An 18,923-nucleotide genomic window follows, 5' to 3' on the forward strand; every position below is an offset into this window, starting at 1 on the left:
GGTCTTGGTGACGATTTACCCACCCACTTTGGTTTCGACATCATAGCTGTGCTTTGGTTTCGATGTCACAACCGTAGACCCATGTCTCATCGCCCATTATGATGTTCTTCATATGCTTCTTGTAACATTTTAAGCGTTTCTGTAATGTCTTGCCCAATTTGAAAGAAAATTTGACGCACCCGCGTTGCTCTTCAAGTATCTTAATTTTCTGTGTACCAGAAAATCGCCCCAGTCATGCAACAGAACTTCACTTAATGACTCACAGTATGAAAACTAAACAATGTATTCTGGTAAACTCAACAGCATAATACTTCTAAAGGATTTTCAACGTGGCGCTAGTAAGTTAACAAACGTGGATTGTTTCATTATTGGGCAAATTTGAAAGTTCAGTTTCTTTCTGGACAAACCTCGTACTAATGTATTTTGTATATTGAAGCAGCTCCTGATAATTCTTAAGGTAAAAATTTCAAATTCCCAAAGTGTCCCTAGCATTACTGGGTGAGGATGTGTAGGAGAGTGCTTAGATTGATCTTGTAATGGCCATATTACACTCAGATACATTCCGCACAGAATGCTCTTCTACCGTGCGTTCATTTCGATCTGCAGCCGAGAGATCGGGAGAAGCGTGGCGGGCGGCGCTGACAGAGATGCCGACATTTGCGGCCTGTAATGCCCGCTTATTTTTATAGACATATGCAGACATTTATATAAATATTGCAAAACGATCACTAACCTGTGTTATAACACGCAAAAGTTCTTCTGTAATTCATCCAAGTTCTGCTCTTATATACACAAAAAAATACGCTTTAGAAACGATGTTAAGAGCCACAGATAATAAAACATTTTAATCATAGTTTTGACCAGTAACGTCCTGCTTAAGTTTATATCCTTGAAAGAGTTTTGTGCCGATGGGGATCGTTTGGAGGTTCTGAATGTGCAACACTGTATCAAGATTACGCTGTAGAAGAAACCGTTAAAAGTCAATAGTGTTCGTGAGCTTCCTTGCAATCCGAAATCTCCGAGCTCGAGTTTTTTGTTCCTACGCGACTAGATGAAGAGAGAGTTGTAAATATAGTGGCGAGCAATGTAAACCAAGAGCGTGTTAATTTCGTACTGTGCGCAAGAGTGTTATTCTTGGTTACTTGCAGTTACTTGTTTGTGTTATTGTAGTGTATATGTGTGACATGTCAGTGAGACGATTGGAATGCCAGCCGCAAGATTCATGTTAGAACAAAGATTTTTTTATGTATGACACGTACCTACGTGAAAACAAACTTGTGTCGAGACGTGTGTAGGTAATTTGTACAGAAATTCCCATGCGTTTCAACTCCACACAGAGATACGGTTAGACATCTTGTCCTTAAATTACGAGAAACTGTATCGTTAAATTTTAAAACACCTAAGCAAAAACGACGGATTCTAACCGAAGCAAAACTCGATGATATTGGTGCAGCGTTAGAACGTTCTCCAAACAAACCTCTACGCCGTGTTTCACAAGAGGTGGGCGTGTCAAAATCATCGGCACATACAGTCACTAAGCTACTAAAATTAAAACCATACTCTTATAACACAGGTTAGTGCTCGTTTTGCAATATTTATATAAATGTCTGCATATGTCCATAAAAATAAGCGGGCATTTCAGGCCGCAAATGTCGGCATCTCCGTCAGTGCCGCCCGCCACGCTTCTCCCGATCTCTCGGCTGCAGATCGAAATGGACGCACGGTAGATTGACATGTTTGATTGATTGATTGATTGATTTAGTTCATTTTACTTCACGTTTTGTGCCTCTTGGCTAATTTCCGAAGAGGTGGATGAGTGATGAAATTGATGAATGGACATTCACAAACAACCAAGCCCGAGCGGGATTCGAACCCGGGACCCTTGGCGTAGCAACACGATATGCTAACCACAGGGTCCGGCTAGATTGACATGTAAAATATGATCATGTAATAGGGTTCCCAGGCATGATCATCTTTCTTTACAGCTATTGAATTAAAACTTTCTGCACAGAAAATATCTACATGCAATTCAACCATAACCTTTCACCTTTTTTTATCCTTGACATTTCATCAGTGACATTTTTAACATGAAACAAGCTAAAAGAAACTTGCTAAAAATGTTGAAGCCAGTTTGTAACTATGACCTGTAATATTTTGATTAGATGATTAAAGAGAACATGGCATATGTCATTTGTTCTGTGTTTTCAACTGGATTATTAGAAACCATCATGCTCCATGCATTTTGGGTAGCAACTAGCATTACAAAAATGCAGTATTATTTTAGCATTGGTTGTTCATTTAATAATAAGGACATATTTGTGTTAATGTATTTTTTGTTTTCATTTCAGAACTGGAGGCAACCCTCAGAAAGTGAGGGTATTCAAAGTCGTTCAAAACAGCAACAATTTACCATTTGCTGGTGTCCCTGTGTCTATGGTGGAGCATTACAAAGCAGGTACAGGTAATAGTGTGGTGCGCAATGCTGCAGCAGACCCTCTAAATGTGGTCATGACTCCTGTCCAACCAGTCACTTACGCCAAACCTGTTTATGTCCAGACATTTACATCCCTTAACCAAGCTGACAATCAGTCTGTTACCCAGACTTTCAGTGTGCGGGCATCAGAAATGCAAGGCCATTCCCTGAGCACAAGTGCAGGTAATGTGCAGTCGAGTGGCTCCTCTCAAAGTATGATGCAAACCACACCATCTCATTTTGCTGCAGTGAACAGCGAGAGTAACAGTTACCAAAATGCTGCATTTCCACCTATACCCACAAGTACTGTGAACTCGTTAGACAGTTCAGACTTGCCAGCTGAACAGGATGCCACTACACACTTCCTATTGGCGGACCCGTTGCAGCAAGTCAACACCCAAGTTGACGAATACCCTGATGTCAACCTAGATCGTAGTGCATGCAGTTCTCCAGAAGTTTTGGAAGTATCTCCAGATATAATGGATGTTGGCCCTATTACCCAGCAACCTGGTAGTTCCAGCTACGCACCAAATATACTTATAAGGGACAACCAAAGTTCCAACTCTCCAAGGATAATGGCTGAACTAAATCCACAGAATATAAACAATGCTACAACTTCCAGTACCAAGGCACTTAATCCGGCATCTAAAGGGGTTAAATTGTTTAAAATATGTGATGTATGTGGCAAGACCTTCCCAGATGGATACAAATTTAGAGCGCATGAGTTGACTCACAACACCGAGACACCTTTCAAGTGTGAAGTGTGTGGGAGGGGTTTTAAAGTACACCGATATCTCACAAACCACATGGCCCGTTGTCACAGTGAGAGTGGACTTGCTTGTAAATTATGTGTCAAAAGTTTCAAATCTGAAACATCTTACAGAGAACACCAGGCTCTTCACGCAGGTGAGAACACATGTAAAATATGTAATAAGGCTTTCGCACAAAGAAGGAACTTACATATACACATACAAAAACAGCATCCTGGTCAGTTGACACTTCCAGATATTAATTTTGTAGATGTACAAGACACAATGTGTGATATTTCTGAGGATTATGAGATATATATATAAATTTACATATCCTTCACTTCTGACGAAAGCTTTGTGTACAGAAAGTTGCTACTCTGTCATACTTATATACAGTTGGAACCATCCAGTTTCACATACATGATTATATTTTCTTCCTCTTCTGCTTTTTTTAACTTGAAATACTAAAAATAGACACATAATTTGTGTTTCTTCCTTCATTTATGTTGCTCATATGACACTATCCTTGTTTTTTGTTTTTGTACATATCAGCACATGTGTTATCTAATTAACTTCATAATTGTGTGTATATGTGCATGCACACACATACACACACAGTGACATGCCCTCCTCCTTCAGCCCAGATTTCCTTTAAAAAAAGAATATAAGAATCATTAACGTATTGTAAAATGTAGAACTGGCTACTCAAAAAGGAATCCATTAACCTCCCTCAATTTTCTTATGGGCATGTTATTGTTCACACAGAAATATAGATAGAAATATTTGCCTCACAGAGTGTAGATGTATAATTGAGCTGAATTCAATCCAATTTCAAGCGACCTTCATTGAATTAACTTCATTGTGATAAAGGATAACTAGGAACACAAATCTATGCTAAATAATAATTTAGGAGAGCGGTGAAAAATTGTTATCAAAAACAAAATGGTTTTGACACACTCTGTTGCATGTTGAGAGGAAATAGCATATAAGAAAGGTATGACTTAAATTTTAAAATCAGCATCTTCTTGTGCCTTATTGATATTGGCACATATTTATGGTGAATAAAAGATTAAGATTTCGGTACAAAAATTTGGCACATTTTGAAATCAAAAGCAGTATGTAAAATAACATTTCGGTGTAAAAATGGTGAATAAATAAACCATTTGCACAACAGCCCCTGACGAACAGAGCCCACATACTGACTGCTGACCTCACTCCCAGAGGTGAAAGATCAACCAACCAGTTACAGGGCAGCATGTGGTCAGTCAGTCGCTGTTTGGAGGTTTTCATGACTGGGTTATGCTACTCTTTCGTAACTCCGCAATTTTCTCACGATGGTGGGTGGCCACGGGTCCCATACACAGCCTTAAATCTCAGGAGAAAAGTTGTTACGCTCCCCACAAGAAATTTGAACCTGAGTAACTGGAGCCCAAAGCATGACACTTTAGACCACATGACGGGACTTAAAATGGTGAATATAACCATAAATTTGATTTTAAAAAATTACATATATTATGCAAAATGAACATTTTCCTTATTAGCACATTTTTGTAGTTATCAAAGTAATAAGGGCCTCCCTGATGGCACAGTGGTAACGTCATTGCCTTGTAATGTAGGGGTCCCGGTGGAGGCACATAGTGGTTCGAATTCCACTTTAAGCTTTAGGTCCAGTCCCAATTAGCCTTTCTGTGCATAAAATGGACTTAAAACAATAAATCAATCATTATCAGAATAATAAGTTTATTTCTATGTTAAGGAGTCAATCTTTGCTTCCAAAATATTTACAGCAGAATTAATAAATTTTACATGAGTTGCATTTCTTGCAGGATAATTCAGACTTCAGAAAGTGTGTTGGTAAATTAAGTCTAAATTTCATGTTTAAGATTTTATTTTGCATTTTGCAGTTCGTTTTGCATAATTTTGTGACGAAATATGGTAGGCAAATGCAGCTCGTATCTTTCCAAAACATGAAAACTGAACATTACAGCATGTTATTTCACATTTTGTGTTTGTGTCAAAAATGAAATATGCATGTCCCTAGGCATAACTAATGGTGTATGGCCACCGGTCCCATACACAGGAAGAAATCTCAGGAGAAAAGTTTGTTACACTTTCCTGATGCATGATGCCTTAGACTGCACAGCTACGGTGCGGGACTTTTATAATATTTAGACAAAAAATAATAATTGCAACTAGCATTGACTGAAGTTTTACTTAATTATACTTCTGATTAGTAAAGTTTGATTTAATTATGCTTCTGACTAGTCAGAATTAATTTTACCCAATTGTATCTGACAATACCAGTTCTCACTATTAATAGCCTAGAGCCACAGTGTTCTAGTTGGTTGGGCATCTGACTGCTACATGGGAGACCTGGGTTTGATTTCCAGGGTGGGTGATCTAAGGTCAGAATTTTTCCAGCCTTGTCCCTGCATAAAGCGGCTCCAGGGCTCACCTGGAGGAATCAATGAGTACCTGGGGGAAACCCTGGAATGTAAAGGCAACCTGAGCATGGTGCTGATCACTTCATCTAAAAATTGGCCAAGTATGAAAATGTGTCCCCATCCTTTAAATGTGCCTTCATGGCACAGTGCTACATGCATGACGAAATTAACATTACCTTATCACTAGTAAAAGCCAGATTTCAGTGTAAGCATTTCACCACCAAGCTTTCAATTAAACTAGTTTTAGCTCAACTGGGGCTTTAACTGTAACATGCAAGCAGCATGTAACATTACATTCAATAAACAGGATGTGAGTTTACTTGAATATGTCATATGATCATAGATCAGCCATTTCATACATTGTAGCTAAAAGCTACATCAGTGTCTTGTTGGGTTCCTTTTGCTAATCTACAGATTCTCCCTCCATCCCACCCCTATCTGTCTCTATCTATCTACTTTCTCGTTTCTTAAAAATTAGCACATCTCCAAATGTGATAAAGAAGTTCCTGTCACATTATCAATATGTGAGTTTCGAGAGCTAATACTGCTCTCATTTTTAATGTCTGAAAGTGAAATTGATATTACCTCTTGAAAGTCCAGAGAATCGTTCATGGGCCTCCCCAATGGTGTAGTGGTAATGTTGTCACCTTATAATCAAGAGGTCCCAGGTTCGATACCTGGTGGAAACACAAGTGGTTCGGATCCCACTTCAAAAATCTGTAGGTCCAGCCCCGATTAGCCTTCCTGTGCATAAAGCGGCCTTAAAAAACCAAAACTCAAACAAACAGTCAATCCCAATCTCTTCATTATTAGTTACCTGAAAGTTTGGTGATGTGTAAATTACAAATTACTTTGTATTTTATTCAAGAATCTCATATTTTGCTGTAAACCAAAATGTTTGAATTTAAAATAAGGGGTGTCTCAGAAATATTTTCGTTTTTAAAACTATAAAAATAAATACTTAATTTTTTTGTATAAAGATAAATTTATTACCAAAAGAAAGCTTAAACATTAAATTTTCATTTGCGGAAAAGAGTATTGAAGAAATGGTGACCGTTCATGTTTTCACATTCAATTAGTCTTGAACTAAAGTTTTCGATCACTCGCCGAAGCATTACACAAGGAATAAATAGCATTGATTTCATCTGTAATTCTTTGCTTCAATTCTGTTCGATCTTGATGACCTTGGACGTCCCGGCGGTTAACTCGTTCTAGTGCTTCCAGTATTTTCAAACTTTCTCACCCAATATTTAATTAAATTTGCACTTGGGACGTCTCTCATTCCTGCTGTTACAAACGACGCACAACAACATAAGAATCATTATTTTTATAAAACACACTAACACAAAAAGCACGTTGCTGTCCCGTAAAGCTCTCCATGGCAACTAAGTATTAACAATATTGCCAAGCATTTGCAATCTGTCTCCATAATGTGCGAATTGCCCCAGAGGGCAGATTCAAAAACGAAAATATTTCTGAGACACTCTTTAGTAAGCATTGCATGTGGGGTCATTGTAAACTGAACACCTAAGTAACGTAAAAACTTGTTGGCTGTCATCATTCAACCCTTTATTTGGCACACTGGCAGTCATGCATTAATTTCTGCCAATTCTGCATTTCTAGAGATGGAAGTCTGATTTTTTTATTGAATTCTGTGGTCTTAATTGTGGCAGTGTTGCAAACTAGTGGGATTGGAATATTGTTGTGTTTGTAGATACCAGCATGTGGGCTCATTTACAGTACATGTCCACAGGTACACTCATATTTCTTCTAACAGATTAATTCATCTTTCTGTTACATATTGTACTGATACAAGAATTGAAAAACTAGCAATAAGGTACCAATATAAAATTAATGATGCTGGTGTAAAATTAATTCATATCCAAATTTAATGTATTCATCCAGATAATTTGCTTTGCAAAAACCAATTGTGCATTTAGAAATTTAAATTTTAAAAATTTGGCACATAAATTATACTTTTACATACATAATAACAAGTATGAAATGGCTAAATTGTATACTTAATTATAGGCTATTTATAGACTATTGGATCGGTAAAATTAACAACACTTTATCTGTATGATGATATGTTCACATGGCTGATAGTGATAGTGTACTGATTAATATGCAATATAAACGAGATATTAAATAAGAAAGCATCAGAGCATTTCAACATGTTAACATGGACATTCATAAAGGAAAATTTACCCTAAGCACTTACTAAACAGTGTGAGCATTTGTATCACACACATTTAGTAACATAACTAAGAAATTGAGCATGCCTCTTGAAGGATCAAGTATTTTCTTAAATTCTTGTATTTCCTTTTTCTATTGCACAGTTGAAAATGTGTATTAGTATATACTGAAATATTATTTCAAACCTTAAAAGAAATTTTGCTTCATTTTCCCACTAATTGTTATCAATGAAGCATTTGTGTTCAGATAGATCTTTCATGTGTGAGTATTCATATTTATAAGGATTATTTAAATGTGCTGGCAGCTGGTGCTTATTTGCTTTGACAGTTTGGAAACAGAAACACTTCCTAAATCATATTTTCTACATAATGTATTGTAGAGATAGGTAATAAATACAGTATATAAAAATTAATTCTCTATATAATATTGTTGTGTTGTGAAATTATTATTTATTTGTTGCATTGGAATCCATTGATAGTTTTTACTTTTTATGTGTATATATAGACAATGAAACAGGGTAACAATATACAGAGCATTCCCTGACATTCGCTACGAGACTCGGCGGCAAGCAGCCCAGCATCAGCGCTTGTCTTTCCCGATGAACACAGTCCGCGACAGTCGCTAGATTCGGCTATTAAAATTACACTTTTCATATTGTGTACTAACCTTGACTGCAGAAGGTGTTGAGAATGATGTCCCTCTGCTGCAACACATTCCTGGCATCTCCGAAGAAAATTGGCATTTACACGTGCAAGTTCGTCTACTGTAATTCTCCCTATTTCTCGTACAATACTCTCTTTTAACTCACGGATGGTGTGCAGATTGTCTTTGTATACTTTATTTTTTTAGATTTCCCCATTTTTCTTTCCACTTTTATTCAGAACTGACCCTGTTACTCTATACCTTTATGAGGTTTAATATAGTGGTCCTATGTGGAACGGGAACACCAGTAAATTTTATTGCAAAACATCGTCGCACTTCTCCATAATTCCTCTTTCCGAAGTAACACTCGACAAGATAAATCCTTTGTTGTAATGTAAACTTTTGTGGTGCCATATTATGCCACTATCTTTAACACACGGACACGACACAACACAACTTCCGAGGGATGATTATACTGGTGTCAGTCTGCAATGTCAACAGAAAGGGAAAGAGAGCGAAGGCAGGGAGAGCGAAAAAAAAATAGACTGTAGTGTGCGACTTCCGTGGACCCCATTCACCGGGAAAGACTAGTGCTGACACCGGGCCACTTGCCGCAGAGTCTCGTAGCGAATGTCAGGGAATGCTCTGTATATTCAAGCAAGAAAAGATTCCAAGTACTGTAGTTATATTTTAATAGTTTAATTTGATGCATTTTCCATTGAATTCTCTGAATATACAGGGTCATCCGTTTGGGATGTCAGAAAAGTAAAACGCTATTAACTAGAAACTATGAACATTTATTGGTTGTAAACGGTACAGACATGTGTAGGAGAGTTGGGAGTTTATGCCACACTCGAAAATTTGGCATACCACACGACACACTGAGCAAATTGTTGTGGTGTAACGACCATCTTCACTCCACTCTGTATCAACACTGAACACTGAGTGCGCGCGTACCGCCTCTATACATGCCATCTGCTGATTGCACTATGAACTACTGCTGCGTTGTCTCGCGGAAGTCATTGTTGCAAACTCCCATCTTTGCCATGTACATTACTGCAAATTGCTTCGATACATATACATTAACATAAAAGCTACAGCGTTATACTTTTCTGACATCCAAACGGATGACCCTGTATATATATATATATACAGGGTGGGCCATATTGATGGGACACATTTCAAATGCATATGTGGAGAATGTAGGAAGCAACATTTATTACCAAATATATGGAAAACACTGCCAAAGGATGGGAGTCTTGCATTGTGTTCAGTGTTTGAAGATTACATCCCTGAGATGAACACCACCTTTCCATATATTTGGTAATAAATGATGCTTCCTACATGCTCCACATATGCATTTGAAATGTGTCCCATCAATATGGCCCACCCTTTATAAGCTCGCGCGTGTGTGTAGAAAGACTGAAAGTGTGATATTGGATAACGAGCTTTTCAATTTATGATTTCCTACTGTATGTGTAATACCTGCTGAAAATTCTGCATACTGTTTTCAGTAGAATAATAGGTGTTTTGAAACATCTACTGTTTTCAGATTTTCAAACAGATATAAATAAAAATTGTTAGTAAGGAAGAATGAAATGTAATATTTACAGCCACCATCTTAAGCTAAACACACTACATTATTTTCACTTGTACTGTTTTCAGTAGATCAATAGGTGTTTTGAAAGATCTACTGTGTTTAGTTTTTCAAATATATTGAAAAACAAATTATTAGCCAGGAGAAATGAGAAGTTATATTTACAGCCAACATGTTAAGCTAGACACATTACATACAATATTACATGTAATACTGAAGAGAAGATTTCACTTGTAGTTCCTACATGCACATTAGGCCTACTGAAGGTGTCCAGTAGGAAACCATTGAGTTTCAGTACATTTCCGAGAACTACAGTAGAGTACAATGGAGAACAATAGATTCTGTCTACTGAAAACAGTAGAAATTTCCAGCAGGGATAAATCTGGTAGTGTGTTCACCATGCTTTGAAAATATCCTAATGAAACTGTGGATTTATAAGGTATTTGGTTGATGATTTAAACAATATAGATTTATATATAGAAGTTTTTAATGCAACTAATAACTCCCATTTTTAGGTTATCATCTGATATCTGATAAAATATAGTATTTGCCTGGAAACCATCCCTTTGATGTTATGATATTCCATATTTGTTATGGTTTTTTTTTATAGATTTAGAAATATATGTATTTTTTATGAAGAAAGAAAATGCTCACTCTTTCCACCAATTAGACCAATGTCGTGTTGTGTTTGATAACAGCTACTTCTACAAGTTTTGTTTTTCCTATTCATGTGCTTCATAAAGTTGTATTAAGTAGTATGTCTTCAGTGTAATTTAAAAAAAATGTAATAGTAGGTACACATGTAAAATTCAGGCTTCTGTTGTTTGTATCTTTGCCTTTGTGAACAAAAATGCACCCTTTGTCCTTAAATTTTACTTGTTTTGTTTTATTAATTAGATGAGAAACTTCATAAGATTAATAAGCATTGTTTACAGTTTAGGGATTTGTGTGTTTCACATATTTCATTTCAAGTTAGTACATTATCCACTTTTACTTTAGAAGTACATTCAACTGAAAGATAAAAATAATATAGTCATTGATAAATATGGAAACTAAGAAATTTGTACTTGGGGGAAATTCTGTTGTTAAAGAATCCTTAAAGATTCCATAAATTTCCTATAATTTATGTAGACAACATATATAATAGTAAGAATCAATACAAGATTCTTTTTCAGGATAAATCAGTAAATCCCTAACAAGTCATTTTCTTCTGCCTGCACCTACATTTGCAACACTGAAATATTTTATGTATCCACTTCGTAAGATTTTTTGTGTGCATGTTATTGTAAGAACGAATATTGTATTAGAACACATGGTTGAAGTGATTTTTGTAAACTAGTGTAATTGTGGTTTTTGTTGTACCAAGAGTGAGTTAATGTTGCATTCCAATAAAATATGATTTTTCACTGATTATGTGTTTTGGTTTACTACTTCTTGCTGTTATTTTACTGTTCTCATGAATGAAGAATTCACTGTCATTTTCATCCATTGTAAATAAATGATATCCTATGCAAAACTAGCAGCAGACTGATCACAGTAGCACTCATGTGCATCTTTCCTTTGGGGTTGAATTGATGTTGAGTAGACAATTATTAGTTGGAATAGTATCTGTCTACCACGTGTAAGACCCAGGTTCGAATCCCGGAGCACGTGATCTGAACCAAGAATTTTTCCAGTCATTTCCCTGTTTCTGCGCAGCTCTGAAGCCCATCCAGCCTCGTATCAATGGGTACCTGGGGGGTAAAGGTGGCTGGGCATGATGCTGATCACATCATCCCAACTATGGCTGAAATCAAGAATATGTGGAGTTCTACTTCCACATCACCCCATATACCTTCATATCATGTGTGCACATGCACAGGTGTTCATTTACCTTTTACCTTACATTTATGTATATTATTGCCATATGATACATTATTTCCCTCCTTCAAAGTTAACAATGCTTATTTTTATGATTGTCTGGCCATCACCTTTTCCACGAGTTCAGTAACCAGTTTCATTTTCACTTAAAAACTAACAACTTAAAAAGCTACAAAAGTGTTATGTAATGACAAAAATACAATATACTTGTAGTAAAGCAAGGGAAACTGATATACTAGTGCCAAGATTTCTGAAATCTCGGAAAATATGTGAACTGCATGCTTTCCCTAATCTTTCTTTCACCCCCACAGTTCACCTTGCTGCTGTTAAAGCAACAGTGTCACCACCCTCACGACTTAAACTAGTGACACTACAGCCGGGAAGGAATAACCTGACAGTGACGTCACTCCCTGCTAAGTCAGCGTTGCCAACTACTAAGAAAGGAACCATGGCATGAGTAAGAGTACGAGCAGTGAGGATCGCTGTGCAAACTACCAATTTTCAATTTAATGTTAGCACTGCTAGACAGGCGCGGAGCGTACATGTAAGCCATGTAAGCCGGGCTTACAGTTTAATACATCTAGTATGTAATTACGTGGCAAAATTCGTAAACAAGTTAAAAGTTCAACTCGGGTCGACACCAGTGTTCAAGATCCTGTTTGTTAGATTGCAATACTTCAGCACAAGGTGGCACAGCACATGGGAAAACTCCCACCTTCTGCCTGTGGGAAGCTGTAAGCCTTCTGAATTTTGCCTTACAAATTGCTGACCGCGAGCGAGCAGTGCCTACCCTCCTTCTCTCTGCCTACCCTATCTGTGTGGAGAAGAGCGGGCCAGAACCCTAGGTTTAGAAAAATGTTGTTCAGGGACGTCGGCAGTATTTCTTTTCACCAGGGAGGATTAAGCAAAGTATTTTTTCCAGGGGGTGAGGGTAAACTAGGCATATTTCCCCCTTAATAGAGTTGCCTCCTCAGAAGATACTAATTCAATTTGAAGTTTAATATTTTTCTGCAATGCCCTTACAATAATTAACATAATTTGCTGTGACTGAAATGAAATTATATGTGTGAAATATATAATTTATGGTTGACATTCATTTTTCAGGAGGGGCCTCCCCTCCTTACCCTTTCCGAACATCGATGGTGTCGTTTATAGTCTGAAATTATTCTACATGCTACTATATTGTTCTAGGCTCTATATATTATTAATATTAATTTATAAAGAAAACAATAATTTATTATTTTCCGAAGACTAGTTTCAAGTTCAATTTATGCATCTATTTTAGAGTTTTAAAATTGCATTATTAATTAGCTACATACTATAGTTAAGTAAAATATGGAATTTCTTCCGTATAATATAAATTAGAATGGTTCAACCAACGGGGTGGGTTCGACGTTAACGTGAAAAGATTGAGAAAACTCAACCCCCAACCCCCACGAACAGCGGCCATCTTGTTTTATTATATCTCCAACTGTCCAACGACTTCTTAAACTTGTGCGAGATTTAGCACCATTATGCTTGAGTGGCATCACTGACTAACTGTGAATACGGGCCAGCGAGACACCGATCGCCCCGCAAGAGGAAAGAGTCACAGCGTTGTCGGGTTTTAGCCAGGAAACAGTGGAAGCTGGCCAGATGTGCATTCTGTAGTAAGGCGATCTTGATATTGCTGGCGTTTTAGCAACTCACATTGTTCAAGACCACACTTGACAAAGACCAATAAGCACATCCCCATGAAGGAAAGATTGGAAAGCTAGCAACCACCGCACCACCTCCCCTCCTCACTTCAAGAACTGTATGCAGTGCACTCAGTCAAAGAGTAGCAGACAACTTTCTAAGCCTCTATCGTAACTGCAGCATCTGGCAACTATGTATGAAGAGGTGGTTGCACAGGAAATTTGAGACGGTGGTGTTTCAAGGAGGTTTTTTTTTTACAGGAAAAGGGAATTTTGAAGCAAAGAAACTAACAGGAATGGGAAAAAGAGAAACACCTAAACTGAGCAAAAAACGAGAAAATGAAAAAAATATAATAATATATACATTAATGTGTTAACACTTGTTTTTGCTTGTAGGATTAGTATATACATAGGAAATATTAAGATCTCTGTTTTTAATTTGAACTCTGCTTGTAGTAATTGAGCTAAATAGTGCAAAAAGTTGTTTTTTTAAGTTAAATGTTTGATGAAAACTTCAGATTGAACCAGTTTTGCAAATTATCATATCAAATGTGAATGAAATATCATTCATTAATTACATAGTCCGTAATTTAAACACACTCCGAAAATGCACGAAAAGCTTATTTATGGTCCTGTCTCTCTTTTACACTCCCCTTAGAAATCCCTTACATCTCCTTTGATAGAAATTTCTATATAAACTTCTACAATTAGTGAGCATTTATTTTATATTTTATTTTTGAATTTATTTTTTCTCTCTCTACGAATTATAGGGTATTTTAAGGCCAGAGAGGGAATTTATTTATTTCCAAAAGGGATATTTCACTCTGAGTCCGGAATATCACTGCTTTGGGGTTTGGTTTGTTTCCCCTTTATTGTTGTGTGCATCGTTAAATTCTCGTGTTGTTTTTTTTTTTTTTTTTTTTTTGCGAATTCCATGTATTGAAAAGTGGGCGGTGTGGTGCAGTCGTCCCTGTACTGTGGTGTGATACGAAGTGCATTATGGAATAAAACGAGTGTGATTGTGTGGTGGAGAACTTTTTAAAGATGCCGTTTTCCAGCAAGGATTTTGCTGCAAAGAAGGTCCACTCCTCCTCTAGCAGGCATGGTAACGGAAACAAAAAATAAAGTGCACCGGTTTTGTGACTCATGGTACGAAGCTGATACTTGGTTATGTGGTTGTAAAAAGTATTCAGCACTTTTCTGTTGGCCCTGCCTTCTCTTTTCAACAGAAAAAACTGCTTGGACAACAAAAGGTGTCGGCGACGCTAATAATTATCATTTATTAAAGAAAAGACATGAGATCTCCGTAGCACATGTAAATTCAAAGATAGCGTTGTTGAAATTTGGAAATACGCGAATTGAAGATTGTTTAAACCTTGCCTTCAAATTAAACCGAGAGAAACACAACGAAAAAGTCAAAGCAAATAGATACATCGTTGGTTGTTTAATCGACACTGCTTGTTTTTTGGCGGAACAAGAGCTCCCTTTCAGAGGTCATTTGGAGGGTTCAGATTCAAACAATAGAGGTAATTACGTAGAAATGCTTCATTATAGGGCAAGCTATGATGAAAAACTACATCATCATTTGGAATCATCTACAGTTTTTGCTGGCACTTCTCACGATATCCAAAATGAATTGATTGACGCAATTGCAACTTTGATGATGAACAAAATAAAAACTGAAGTGAAAGAAGCATTATTTGTGTCTGTCATCGAAGATGAAACAGTAGACGCCTCTCAGAAATCCCAACTTTCATCGGTGCTACGTTATGTAACTTCAAATGGTAACGTAGAGGAGCGGTTCATAGGTTTTAAGGATGTCAGTGGGGATCGCCCAGCTGCTGCCCTGACAGACCATGTTTTTGGTGTAATAAATTACTTCCAGTGTGGTGAGAAATTAGTCGCTCAAACCTATGATGCAGCAGCTGTCGTGGCTGGAGAACACAATGGTTTGCAAAAGTTGATAAGAGACAGGTATAAGACAGCGCTGTTTGTCCATTGCTATGCTCACAAGTTAAACTTAGTTCTCAAACAATCTGTGGAGGGCATCAAAGAATGTAAAGTATTTTTTGAAACTTTGTTGGCTTTTGCAGAATTCTTTTCTAAATCTTCAAAGAGGAAAGCAGCGCTGGACAAAATGGTAAGCAGACGTCTGCCATCAGTTGCTCCTACTCGATGGCTCTACGCAGAGAGATTGGTTGAAGTTGTTTCCCAGTTGAAAACAGATCTAATTAATTTCTTTGAATCAGTGATGCAGAACCAAGAGCAGTGGGATGGAGAAACGTGTCTCTCTTCTCGTGGATATTTTGCTACTCTCCATGATTTTGATTTCAATTTTATGCTAATTGTATTTTCGGCTATTCTTCCACCAGCTAAAATACTTTTCGAAATTTTGCAAACCAGAGTGAATGACATCGGCTACTGTACTCGAAAGGTAGAAGAGTATCAAAGCTTCTTGAGTACTAAGAGGGAAGACTTTGAAAAAGTGTGGTCCGAAAGCGACAGTGCCAGGTTGGGAGAAGAACACTTAAAAGTGCCAAGCAAAAGACAGAGAATTGTTCTCATCAGTAATGAGAGGAAAGCTTCTTATCGAAGACTTTACTATGAAATTATTGACACCATGAAAGTCCAATTAGCCAACAGATTCTCCGATATCCAGAAACTAGAATTTCTCTCCTTGCTAGATTTTGATAATTTTCAAAATTATTCTCTGAAATTTCCAATAAATGCTTACGAATCATTATTGAAATCATATGGACGATATTTTGATCCTCTAATTTTGAAAACGGAACTTACTGCTATTTATTCGTCGCAGGAGTTTTTGAAACCTTCAGTGTTAGACCTCCATAAATATTTAATTACAACAAACTTGTGCAATGCTCTTCCGGAAACAACAAAGCTTTCTGCCTTAATTTTAACCATACCTGCAACTAGTGCATCTGTTGAAAGAACATTCTCTGCCTTGAAGAGGATACACACCTACCTGCGCAGCACACAGACCCAGGAGAGAGACTTACTAAGCTATCGCTGATGGCAATAGAGAGAACACTCTTGAAGGATTTAAAGAAGAGCCCTACCTTCCACGATGCTGTGATTGACATCTTTGCCGAAAAAAATCGCCGCCTGGATTTGAACTACAAGTTGTAATGGAACAGTAGCATGTAAGAGGTATGTTTATTTTAAAATTCATTTAGATAAGAGGTTCTGAATCGAACTATTTTCGTTCTATATTTTATCTAACTTTGCGTATTTTTTATTGTTAGGTTACTCATAGTGATAGGAATAAGACTGACGTAATTATTAGTTCTCCTCTCAATGTATTCGACACCTGGTGGAGGCACATAGTGGTTTGGATCTCACTTTAAACTGTAGGTCCAATCCCGATTAGCCTTAATGTGCATAAAGTTGATTTAAAACACCAAATCAACCAACCATTCCTCTCAATGTAGAAGAACACAGCCTAGCAATGAAAACACCATGCTCATGGATGTTTCCATAACTTTTAATCTGGTGTAGTGTCACTTTGTTTTTAAGTGGTGTAAGGTTAAATTTAGTGCAAAAATTAGGCTTTTATGAACAATTCTAGGGAACTGAAGAAATTGGAAAGGGGGGGGGGTCAATATGCCAGCCCCAAAATAAACACAACGGGAAATAGCCTTCATCATGCTAGGCTTACACTGTTGGAAAGCTCACGCTCCGCCACTGCTGCTAGATGTTTATTTTATGTTTGTTTATTTTAATTATTTCATATAATTCGGCTTTCAGCAAACCTTCTGCATGCGGAATAGTGTGAGATGATAGCAACAACTTCAATTCATCCTTCTGCTGTTTGATGTTGGGATTTTTTTCAGTAACTTGTTGTGGTATGGAGGATTGTCACACACAATAACAAGTTTGGGGGCACATTGGGAAGAAGCTGTTCTTTGAACCACAACATAATATTGTTAGTGTTCATTTCCCCATGATAGTCCCCAGAAGTTGTTTTTGAAATGAACACTAACTTCGCTCCCTCCACAAATCCACTTTCACCACCGGCATGCACAATAATAAACCTGGGACCCTTTCCTGTTGGCACTTTTAACCCTCCCCCCCTCCCCCCGAATCTTTGGAATCCAGCCAAACTTTGGGAACAGTGTGGTGTGTGTTCACGAAACTTTCATCCATGTAAATAAAAGACCAGCAGGGTTGCTCTCTGCGCAGTTTTTTAACTTCACGCAAATATGATCGCCGCAACGCAACGATGCTGTTTCGTTCAAGGAGTAGCTTCCTGCTATTTACGCTGTGCTTTTTAAATCTGAATCCTAATTTTCTTATGATCATACGCAACGACCAACGCGAAACCTTAATATTAACATTTTCTTGCAGTTCCTTCATCAGTTTATGTACGGTGACAACAATGCCTTTCGTGTATAAATCATGGATTGTTCGGTGCACGACTGCTTCATCAAAAGAATCCAGATTTGTGACACGTTGCTGGGCGTTCGGTCGGTTTTTGCCCGCCGTTGAAAAAGGTTTCCCGCTCGCAATCGCAACACTTTTGTCTTTCTCCTTCAAAATTCTCCACACAGATCTTTTACTGACATCTGTTGCCACGGGCATTCTGTGAACAGCTGTGGTTTTGTTTTCATCGCAATCAAAGTACTTATACACATTGAAGACTATTTCCCTTGTATCGCTGTGCAAGGGCTTACCTTTCTTTACGCCACTGCTCATTGTACAACAATGACAAAACCAGCCAAAAAAACATCCCTAACAAAGAAACAAAATAGCCTGCAATCCTTCGCTCATAGCTGCGGTTTGTTAGACTAATGTAGCAGTGTGGGGGTTTGCATGCCTGGATCACCCCTCTCGGATTGATTTCGATTGGTTTGCACGTCACCTTGTCTGCTCTAGCGAATGAGCCTTCACTTCTGGAAGGAGAGGTGAAGGTGGGAGATGATGTCACTGCCAAGCTATTTCTTCTGCGCTGTAGCACCATTGCTTCCATACCACTGTTTCAAATACGGTGAAAAGAGGTTTTGTTTATTCCATAATAATTAATATTTATTAGCCCTTTTATTGTACAAAATTATTTCAATGGACACACACACACACACATTTCTGATTGTATAACTGTTCAACTGCATTGGTTAGCTCTTGCATTTGCAACCAAGAGATTAGCATATTTAAAGAGAATGCTACTTATATAAAATAAAGATTTTTGATTGTTTAATCATTATACCGTCCATAGTGAAAAAAAAAATAAGAAGAATATAACATTTCCAAATATTTTGTGTCTGCACATAC

At 37.4% G+C, this 18,923-nt stretch overlaps 2 protein-coding genes across 2 annotated transcripts in view; both read left to right on the top strand.

Moving 5' to 3' along the window:
* The window catches only part of LOC146000475 (uncharacterized), a 137,281-nt gene extending 125,802 nt beyond the window's left edge, over positions 1 to 11,479 (top strand). The window contains exon 4 of the mRNA XM_083138144.1: positions 2,349 to 11,479. Within this exon, the coding sequence (XP_082994270.1) occupies positions 2,349 to 3,546 (1,198 nt within the window). The 3' untranslated portion in view covers positions 3,547 to 11,479. The remainder of the gene's footprint in view (positions 1 to 2,348) is intronic.
* Positions 11,480 to 15,177: 3,698 nt separating this feature from the next.
* LOC146000578 (zinc finger MYM-type protein 1-like) lies at positions 15,178 to 16,668 on the top strand. The gene has a single exon (XM_083138329.1). It carries the CDS (start codon positions 15,178 to 15,180, stop codon positions 16,666 to 16,668), a length of 1,491 nt encoding a protein of 496 aa, XP_082994455.1.
* The last annotated feature ends 2,255 nt before the right edge of the window (positions 16,669 to 18,923 follow it).

Source organism: Lepisma saccharinum, chromosome 16, assembly GCF_977018435.1.
Source record: "Lepisma saccharinum chromosome 16, izLepSacc3.1, whole genome shotgun sequence".
Classification (NCBI taxonomy): domain Eukaryota; kingdom Metazoa; phylum Arthropoda; class Insecta; order Zygentoma; family Lepismatidae; genus Lepisma; species Lepisma saccharinum.

What these genes read in the sequence shown, in the direction of transcription:
- LOC146000578 (XM_083138329.1), top strand. Translation starts at nt 15,178, where the DNA reads ATGCTTCATTATAGGGCAAGCTATGATGAAAAACTACATCATCATTTG.